This window comes from Trichechus manatus, unplaced genomic scaffold, assembly GCF_000243295.1.
Source record: "Trichechus manatus latirostris isolate Lorelei unplaced genomic scaffold, TriManLat1.0 scaffold00133, whole genome shotgun sequence".
In the NCBI taxonomy this organism is placed as follows: Eukaryota; Metazoa; Chordata; class Mammalia; order Sirenia; family Trichechidae; genus Trichechus; species Trichechus manatus.
In genome coordinates, this window is record NW_004444069.1 from 6,294,896 (window position 1) to 6,305,578 (window position 10,683).

General features: G+C 41.3%; 1 protein-coding gene across 1 annotated transcript in view; it reads left to right on the forward strand.

Moving 5' to 3' along the window:
• RBP7 (retinol binding protein 7) overlaps positions 1–6,031 on the forward strand; it is a 25,325-nt gene extending 19,294 nt beyond the window's left edge. The window contains exon 4 of the mRNA XM_004385147.2: positions 5,804–6,031. Coding sequence (XP_004385204.1) covers positions 5,804–5,854 — 51 coding nt within the window. The 3' untranslated portion in view covers positions 5,855–6,031. The remainder of the gene's footprint in view (positions 1–5,803) is intronic.
• Positions 6,032–10,683: the final 4,652 nt, after the last annotated feature.

The following is a 10,683-nucleotide window of genomic DNA, read 5'->3' on the forward strand; positions in this document are numbered from 1 at the left end:
GGGACTATTGTAAATGGTATTGATTTGGTGATTTCCTCTTCGAAGTTCTCTTTGTTGGTGTAGAGGAATCCAACAATTTTTGTATGTTTGTCCTGTATCCTGATACTTTGCTGAAATCTTCTATTAGTTCCAGTAGTTTTCTTGTGGATTTTTTGGGGTTTTCTGTATATAAGATCATATCATCTGCAAACAGAGATACTTTTACTTCTTCCTTACCAATTTGTATGCCCTTTATTTCTTTGTCTAGCCTAATTGCTCTGGCTAGGACCTCCAGCACAATGTTGAATAAAAGTGGTGATAAAGGGCATTGTTGTCTGTTTCCCGTTCTCAAGGTGAATGCTTTCAGACTCTCTTCATTTAGGATGATGTTGGCTGTTCGCTTTGTATAAATGCGTTTAATTATGTTGAGAAATTTCCCTTCTATTCCTATTTTGCTGAGAGATTTTATCATGAATGGGTGTTGGACTTTATCAGATGCCTTTTGTGCAACAATTGATAAGATCATGTGCTTCTTGTCTTTTGTTTTATTTATGTGATGGATTACATTGATTGTTTTTCTAATGTTTTCTAATTCCTGCATAGCTGGTATAAATCCCACTTGATCATGATGAATTAATTATTTTTTTGGTATGTTGCTGAATTCTATTGGCTAGAATTTTTTTGAGGATTTTTGCGCCTCTGTTTATGACAGATATTGGTCTGTAATTTTCTTTTTTTGTGGTGTTGTTACCTGGTTCTGGTATCAGGGTTATCCTGGCTTCGTAGAATGAGTTTGGGAGTATTCCATCCTTTTCTGTGCTCTGAAATACCTTTAGTAGTAGTGGTGTTAACTCTCCTCCGAAAGTTAGGTAGAATTCTCTAGTGAAGCCGTCAGGGCCAGGGCTTTTTGTTGTTTTTGTTGGGAGTTTTTAAATTACTGTTTCAATCTCTTCTTTTGTTATGGGTTTATTGAGTTGTTCTACCTCTGTTTGTGTTTGTTAGGTAGGTAGTGAGTTTCTAGAAATTTGTTCATTTCCCCTCGGTTTTCAAATTTGTTAGAGTACAATTTTTCATAGTATTCTGTTATGATTCATTTAATTTCAGTTGCATCTGTTGTGATACCACCCATCTCATTTCTCATTTGGGTTATTTGCTTCCTCTCCTATTTTTCTTTTGTCAGTTTGGCCAGTGGTTTGTCAATTTTGTTGATCTTTTTAAAGGACCAGCTTTTGGTCTTGTTAACTCTTTCAATTGTTTTTCTATTCTCTATTTCATTTAATTCAGTTCTAGAATTATTTTGTTTCTTCTGGTGCCCGAGGGCCTCTTTTGCTGCTCTCTTTCTACTTGTTCGAGTTGTAGGGTTAATATTTTTATTTTGGCCCTTTCTTCTTTTTGGATATGTTTATTTATTGCTATAAACTGACCTCTGAGCACGGCTTTTACTGTGTCCCAAAGATTCTGGTAGGATGTGTTTTCATTCTCATTTGATTCCGTGAATTTCTTTATTCCGTCCTTAATTTCTTCTATAACCCAGTAGTTTTTGAGTAAGGTGTTGTTCAGTTTCCATGTGTTTTTTTTTTTTTCTTGCTTTTTCTGTTATTGATTTCTACTTTTATGTTTTTAGGATCAGATAATATGCTTTGTAATATTTTGATGCTTTGGATTCTGTTAAAGCTTGCTTTATGGCCTAATATGTGGTCTATTCTAGAGAATGTTCCATGTGCATTGGAAAAGAAAGTATACTTGAGTGCTGTTGGGTGGAGTGTTCAGTATATGTCTATGAGATCAAGTTGGTTGATTGTGGCATTTAGATCTTCCGTGTCTTCATCGAGCTTCTTTCTGTGTTACACCAGAAGTGGAGTGTTGAAGTCTCCTACTATTATTGTAGAGCTCTCTATCTCTCTTTTTGATGCTGTTAGAGTTTGTTGTATGTATTTTGGAGCCCTGTCGTTGGGTGCATAAATATTTATTATGGTTATGTCCTCCTGGTGTATTGACCCTTTAATCATTATATCGTATCCTTCCTTTTGTGATGGATTTTATTTAAAGTCTGTTTTGTCAGAGATTAATATTGACACTTCTGCTCTTTTTTGAGTGTTGTTGGCTTAATATATTTTTTTCCATCCCTGAGTTTTAGTTTGTTTGTATCTTTAAGTCTAAGGTATGTCTCTGGTAGGCAGCATATGGACAGTGTTTTTTTATCCATTATGTTACTGTCTATTTATTTGTGCATTTAGTCCATTTACATTCAGCATAATTATTGATAGGTATGAGTTTAGTGCTGTCATTTTGATGTCTTTTTTTGTGTGTTGTTGACAGTTTCTTTGTTCCACTTTTTTTGTTCTGTGCTGAGTCGTTTTTCTTTATGTATTTTCTTGTCATCTTTTTCATTGTTGATTTTGTATTTGCTGAGTCTTTATGTTTTTCTTGTTTTGTATTTTGATGAGTAGGATTGTTAGTTTCCTCTGTGGTTACCTTGATATTTACCCCTATTTTTCTAAGTTTCTTTATATTGCCTTAACTTCCTCTCCATATGAAAGATCTATGACTACATTTTTTAGTCCCTCTTTTTTGTTTTAATGTTGTCATCTTTTACATATTGACATCTTTGTGTCTCTATTTTCAGCATTTTAGCTTTGATTTATTTTTGTGACTTTCCTATCTGGGTTGATATCTGGTTACTCTCTCCTGTGTTCTAGCCTTGGGTTGTTATCTGATGTTATTGACTTTCTAATCGGAGGACTCTCTTTAGTATTTATTGTAATTTTCATTTGGTAGTTGCAAATTCCCTAAACTTCTGTTTATCTGGAATGGCCTAATGTCACCATCATATTTGAAAGACAGTTTTGCTGGATATATAATTCTTGGCTGGCAATTTTTTTCCTTCAAGGCTTTATATATGTTATCCCATTGCCTTCTTGCCTGCGTGGTTTCTGTTGAGTAGTCTGAGTTTAGTCTAATTGACTGTCCTTTGTAGGTGACTTTTCATTTATCCCAGCTGCTCTTAAAATTCTCTCTTCATCTTTGGTTTTGATAAGTTTGATTATAATATGTCTTGGTGACTTTCTTTTGAGATCTACCTTATGTGGGGTTCAATGGGCGTCTCAGATAGGTATCTTCTCATCTTTCACGATATCAGGGAAGTTTTCTGCCAATAAGTCTTGAACAATTCTCTCTGTATTTTCTGTTATCCCCCCTGTTCTCGTACTCCAATCACTTGTAGGTTATTCCTCTTGATAGAGTCCCACATAATTCTTAGGGTTTCTTCAGTTTTTAAAATTCTTTTGTCTGATTTTTCCTCAAATACGTTGGTGTCAAGTGCTTTATCTTTGATCTAATTCTGACCTCCATTGCCTTAACTCTGCTTCTCTGACTTTCCAGTGAGTTGTCTAATTCTGAAATTTTATTGTTAATCTTCTGGATTTCTGATTGCTGTCTCTCTATGGATTCTTGCAGCCTTTTAAATCTGTCATTATGCTCTTCTTTAATCTTCTTAAGTTCCTCTATTGCTTTGTCTGTGTGTTCCTTGGATTGTTCTGCATTTTGAATGATCTCCTTCCTCATCTCTTGAAGAGTTCTGTATATTAATCTTCTGTAGGCTACCTCTGGTAATTCCAAGAAATTCTCTTCCTCCAGAAAATTTCTTGATTCTTTGTTTTGGGAGCTTGCTGAAGCCATCATGGTCTGCGTCTTTATGTGATTTGATATTGACTGTTGTCTCTGAGCCATCAATAAGTTATTATATTTATTTATTTAGTTTGCTTACTGTGTCCTAGCTTCTTGTTTTATTTTGATATGCCCAAATAGGCTGCTCATGTGAGCTAGTTTTATTTTTGGTGCCTTTGAAGCTCTAATGTCCTGTCACCACGTGTTCTGATCTGTTACTAGGTATGTGTGCCCAGGAGTCTGTTTACTTTTCTTGTATGGATTCAGCTCAGGTGTCCAGGTAGTTGGTCACCAAGTGTGTGGTGCAGGCTCTCACCTACAGTCCTAGACAGGCAGAGGTGATTGAAGTAGGCACAGGTATCTGGCTGCAGTAGGGGGTCATGTGCTGAGCAAGGCAGGGGGTTGATGACTGCCCCTGAGAGCCTGGGAGGAAAGCATTTCCCTGTTCCATAGAGCATGTAAGTGGGTGGGTTTTGCAGCTGGACTATGAGCACCTTATGCTGTTGGCTGTAAGGACTAGGAGGCACCACTTATTCTTGGACCCCTGTCGCGGGTGGCTAGGTGGAGTGGGTGGAGCCACCAGTCATCAGGCCTCTGATTTGGGTAGGTGAGGACCCTGCTTAATGGGCAGAGCAGTGTCAAATGTCATGAACCTACCACTTCACCATATAGCTGATACAGTTGACGTTAGGCTTCAGGTATATACCCTGTTGTACTGTGGTAATGAGAGCTTATGCTGTTGAAATGGGCCTACACTGGTCTATGCAGAGGTGAAAGGCATTCAAAGTCCATGGACCCATTATGCCTGTGCCTAAGCAAAGGAGCTGTGCCTACCCCGAGTTCCTGGTTTAGGGGAGCCAGCAGATTATTTTTCCTGTTTGTTAATTTGTTCCCTCTCCAAGGCTGGGAGAATGGCTCAGGGTGCATGATGGGTCCTACTTCTGGCCCAGGGGACTCAGCAATCGCTGAAGTTGGCCCAGGACCTGGTGCAGAGTTGGGAGGGGGCAGGTAAATGGGAGAGAGGTTTTTCCCAAAGGAGGTTTTTTTTGATCCGCACCATAGGTCAGATGCATGTATCTTTTGCTGATTCAGCGCCGCTTTTCGCTGGTTCTGGAGGCGTGAGTAGACTCTCCGCTGCTCAGTCTCTCCGGATGTGGAAAATGCCTCCCAAGCACCATTGCTTGCCTTATTGCCCACGCCAGCCTATCTGTCCTGAAGGGCTGCTTCTGAAATGTCTCTCCCTCCCCCTACCATTCAGTCCTATTCCTAAACTTTGCCTTTGATGTTCAGGGTTCCTAGATTGTCATATATAATTGATTCACTTGTTTTTTCAGGTCTTTGTTGTAAGAGGGACTGCAGGAAGCATCTGACTACTCCGCCATCTTGGTCCTGCCTCTCTCCTCCATAGGGTTTTCAGTGGCTGATTTTTCAGAAGTAGATTGCCTGGCATTTTGTGCTGAGGTAGCTCTGGTAGAGTTGAACCTCCAACCTTCCAGTTAGCACCCAGGTGGGTTAACCATTTGCACCAAGTAGCTCACATGATGGAATGATTATTTTGTGCCCAATTAGTTTGCAAAATCCTTTAGCACATTATCTCATTTAGTCTTCATCACAATCCTGTGAAAGGTGCACTATTTTTTCACTTGCAAATGGAAAAATAGAGGTTTAGCAATTCCCCAAGGCTGCAGAGTGGTTATTCAAACCCAGGTCTGACAAGACCATGTGTTTTCACACCTATGCATTTCTGCCTCACTGTACCTGAGAGCTACGTAAGATCCAGGAAAACAAAATTAGAGCACTTAACTTAAAGTTGAATACAGGTAGTTTTTGATTACAAAGGCAGTGAAGATATTTGGATTCTATTTTGACAAATCTCACATTCTTCTGACAGTAAAATCAAAGTAAGAAACTTGTTATCACAGCAACGCAATATGAAACTACAAAGAAAATACAACTATGCGTATTTAGATTAGTTGGATTTAGAGTACTTGGTTGTAAGAGGAAGTATTCAAATTGGGCACATGCTTCTCCAGCATATCCAGGAACTCTGTCCAACCAGAGCTTAGAAGCATGAAGGTACCCTTGCTGTGATGATACTCAAGAGGATTCTCATATGCCACTTCATTTTCTTTCTTTTTCTCATTCTTCTTATCTCTAGGAAATGTTCTGTGAAGGCCGACTTTGCAAACAGACATTCCAGAGAGCCTGATTGGTACCCAACAACAGAGTCCACTTGTGTCTACAGCTTACTGCTGAATAATTTTCCAGAATGAACAGATGTTAATCTATCCTGCCTTGGTGATGGGACCTTGTGGTCTAGGAGATTTCACATAATCTATACCAGAAGCCATTCGGAGTGCAGGGAAATGGCTCAACTTCAATAAAACCGTCCAAATGATTCTGACTCTATTCTTTCTAAATTTAGTGTAGTGCATTATTTCAAGAAATACAAGAAAGACTTGTAGGTGCACCAGGGCCATGCCAATGAATGGTATGTAATTCATGCCTTCAAGGTCCAGTGAGTAAGATGCACCAAACAATTGGAATTGTGGTGAAAAGTACTGGCAGCTATGAAGGCCCACAGGAGGGGCAAACTTGACTTTTGGGGGTGGGTGAGTGGTGGCATTTATGGCATCCAGGGTAGTGGAGGTGACCTTTGATCCAAGATCTGAAGCATAGAGAGGAGTTAACCAAGTGCAGGAACAACTGAGAAGCCTTCTGGGAGAAGGCCTAGGGGTAAGTTGGAGGGATATGTGTTTGAAGAACTGAAAAGATCACTTTAGCTGGAGCATAAGGGGGTGGGAAGTGGGGAGAGATGATAGAAGAGACTGGAGTGATAGGCAGGGGCCCTGTCATGAAGGACCTGGAATGCCAGGTTAAAGAGTTAAAATTTTGTCCCAAAAGTAATAGGAAGATGGTGGTGGGTATTACACAGGGGATCTGCATGATCAGATTTGCTCACAGAAAGGAACTCTGACTGCAGAGGGAAGAAACTGCTGTAGGCAGGGGATGCCATTTGCGAGGCGGTTTAGAAAGCCCTGGTGGAAATCTAAGTGTGAGATTTTGTTGGTCAGGAGCACCTGGAGCCTGGATCTCAAATAAGGGGAAAAGACTTCTGTGGTTGCAGGGGTTGGATAGAAATGGCAAATTATTGAGGAAGCTGACTCCATAGTCCAAGATGATGGGTGAGCTGTAGGGATGATGGAAGGGAGAGAAGTTGAGGAAGATGCCCTGTTTCTGGTTTTGCCAGCTGTAGGGAGGATGAAGCTCATCAGTGATAAAAGTAAACTGAGAGGAGGAGGGAAGAAGGGTTGAGGCTTTATATTTTGAGGTAGCCGTGAGTCCCTGGGTGGTGCAAACAGTTAACACACTCGGATGCTAACCAAAAGGTTGGAGATTCCAGTCTACCCAGAGGTGCCTTGGAAGAGAGTCTGGTAGTTTGCTTCCAAAAAGTCAGCCATTGAAAATCGTCACAGTTCTACTCTGACACACATGGGGTTACCATGAGTTGGAGTCAACTCAGTGACAAATGGTTTTGGTGCCCACCCAGAGCAGGGCTGTTCAGGAAACAGTTGGATAGAGGGGTCTGGAGACATGCAGAAGCTGTCAGGCACATAAGATGTTGAGGCTATGCACATGAATGAGATGATCTAGAATATTGTGTCTAAGGTAAAAGGAGGTACAAAACCTACAAAGAAAGGGTAACCAGAGGGTTGGAGAAACAAGGGTAGCACTAGGGGAACCAAGAGGAGAAAATGTTAGAACAAGGGAGTGTTCAACACTTGTTGAGACGCTGGAACTCAAATTAAGGCAAGGCTGAAGGACTTTGCCACTATGGTGAGTGTAGTTTCAGTAGCACACCTGGTGCTGGAGTTGGCACATGGAGGGTTATGAAGTGAATTAGGTGAGGACCACCACCTGTCTGTCAGTTTGTCCTACTGTGATGGCTTCAGTGTTACTGTGATGCTGGAAGCTATGTCACCAGTATTTCAGATACCACTGGGGTTACCAATGGTAGACAGGTTTCAGCAGAGCTTCCAGATTAAGACAGACTAGTAAGAAGGACCCGGTTATCTACTTCTGAAAAAGATTAGCCAATGAAAATCTTATGGATCACAATGACACTTTATCAGGAAGGACCAATCCCTGGAGAAGGCTATCATGCTTGGTAAAGAAGAAGGTCAGCAAAAAAAGAGGAAGCCCCTCAAACAGATGGACTGACACAATGGCTGCAATAATGGGCTCAAACATACCTACTATTTTGAGGATGGCTTAGGACTTGGCAACGTTTTGTTCTGTTGTACACGGGACTGCTATGAGTCAGGCTGCCATGGGGCCCTGGTGGCACAGTATTTAAGTGTTTGACTGCTAACCAAAAGGTTGGCAGTTTGAATCCATCAGCCACTCCTTGGAAACCCTGTGGGGCAGTTCTACTCTGTCCTATTGGGTCACTGTGAGTCGGAATCAACTTGACAGAGGTTTTTTTTTAACTATGAGTAGGAGCTGACTCCACAGCACCTAACAGCAACAGATGTGATGAGGTGCAGACAATCAGCGGAAGAAACAGGGTAGTAGTTTCAGCAAGTCAGCAAGACTATGGTCAATTTGATGGACCACAGAGTCTATACTGGATAAGAAAGTTCAGAAAGGTGTGTTAATTTATTGAGTACTTACTATGGGCTAGGTGCTAAGCTGAGCTTTAGGGATACTAGAACAGCAAAGGAAAGGTTCATGCCTTTAAGGAACTTACAGTTTTGTAATGATGACAGAATCAAACAGGAAATTAAAGCCTTTGTATCAGATGTAAGTCTTGGTTCAAGTAACAGAAATCAACTTGTTGGTTTGACCTTAGACGCTATGACATTAGAGCCAGGAAAAGTTGGAACATGGTTGTAGCCCCAATTGGCTACTGTGGATCCACCCAACAGAATATGCAATATTTTCAGGATAGAATCACACAGCAAATGATTAGTTGAGGTTGCAGACCTCCAACAGATTTGAGAATTATGTAATACATAATCAGGTAGTCCCTGACTTAGGATGTATTTGAGTTACAACAAACCGCACTGACCATTCTTTTTTTTTTTTTTTGACATCTTATCATTAGTAATATGTACTACATACAGTGTTGCAGTGTGTAATTTGCTGAGGTTATCCTCAGATGTAATGTTTCCAACCCCCAAAGACAAATAAAGATTGGCTTTATAAAGATACTGATAACAAAAGGCAATAATAATGAAAACTAAAAAAAAAAAAAAAAAAGAGGTATTCAGCTTACAGCAGAAATGACTTGCAACCGAGTAGTTGTAACAGAACCCTGTCGTAAGTTGGGGACTACCTGTATGTAACAGTTCCCTGGGTGGTGCAAACAGTTAAGTACTCGACTACTGCCTTAGTCTTGGTTCTCTAGAGAAGCAAAAACCAGTAACACATATAAATATATATATGTAAAGAGAGAGATTTATATCAAGGAAATGGCTCACGTGGTTGTAGAGGCTGGAATGTCCCAAGGCCGAGAATCAGGATAGAGGCTTCTCCTGATTCAATAAGCGGCAGGGGCTGGCAAACCCTAGCTCGGCAGGTCAGAGAGCAGGCTGTTCCTCACAGGCTGCAAAGATCGATGAATCCCAAGATTGGCAGGCAAGACTGTAAGTAAGCTGCTAGCTCAAGTCTCAGGAACCGGAGGTCAGACTAACAAGAGCCAGCTGCTGGATCCTGGATAGGCAAAAAGCCTCCAAGCCTTGCCAGACTATCCACTTATATTCAATGCAGGCCACACGCCCAAGGAAACTCCCTTTCAACTGATTGGCTACTCACAGCAGATCATGGAGGTGATCACATAACATCAAATCTCATCATGGAAGTTACCACATCATACGACTGCCAACCACTGAGAAACACGGCCCAATCAAGTTGACACACAACCTTAACCATCACAACTACTAAAAAAATTTTGGTGATTTGAACATATCCAGAGGTGCCTCAGAAGAACGGTCCAGTGGGGTCTCCATGAGTTGGAATTGACTCAATGGCAACTAGTTGACTGGTTGAACTGGAAACAAGGGTTGTGGCCTGTGAGACCACCACTTTTTGGAAGTCTCCTTTTCCCTAACATAACAGTCATTGCTTTGAGGCAATTGGAAATGATAGACTTTAATAGACTCTGGTGGGAAGGCAAAATTTTATCAGTATTTATTAATTACCCACATATGAAGGACACCCCCCTCCCATCGCAAGAACTGTGCTAATCCCTGGAATTTAGCAATGAACAAAACTAAAAATCTCTCCCCTCATGGACCTTGCATTTCAATGGAAGGTGATAGACAACAAACCTCAGTAAAAGATACAGCATTATCAGATAGTGGTCAGAGCTAAGAAGAAAAACCAGGGAAGAGGGTAGAGAAGGCAGGATGTTGGTGGTGCCTTTTAAGTAAGACAGTTAGGGAAGGCCTCAGAAAACGTGACATTTAGGCAGAGTCTTAAGGCGAGGAACAAGCTTTGTGGATGGCTATGGGAAGAGGTCTGAGGGAAAGGAACAAGTGCAAAGGCCTTGAGGTGAGGGCAAGGGATGTGCTGGAACAGCAGTAGGGCAGCCAGTGAGCAAGGCAGAGAGGAAGAGGCAATGAAGCTTACCCTTTGTTTGGCAGCAGCAGGGAGTTTTGAGCAAGCCTGGGCAGCTATCCTATCTGCTAAGACTGCATGCAGCTTTGCAGCCCCTGGTAGTACCAACTTCACTTTAGGGTATAGAAGCAGTTGACGTTTTTTCAATCCTTAAAGGCTCCAAGTTACGGAAAAACTTAGATTGCAAGTCACAGGAATACAGTGTCTCTCTTGCACAGCTTTGTCCTCTGCAGGCTAACCAGCTGCAGCTAATGCTGCAGGCTCTGGTTTGTCTTGCTCTCCCAGGACTTGACTGAAAGCAGCAAGAAGCAACCAGCAACATTTATCTGCCTTTCTTGTGCAAAAGTTGTTAGCTGCTGCTAAGTCACCCTGGACTCATGGCTACCCCATGTCTGATCCCCATGATGGGTTGTGGAT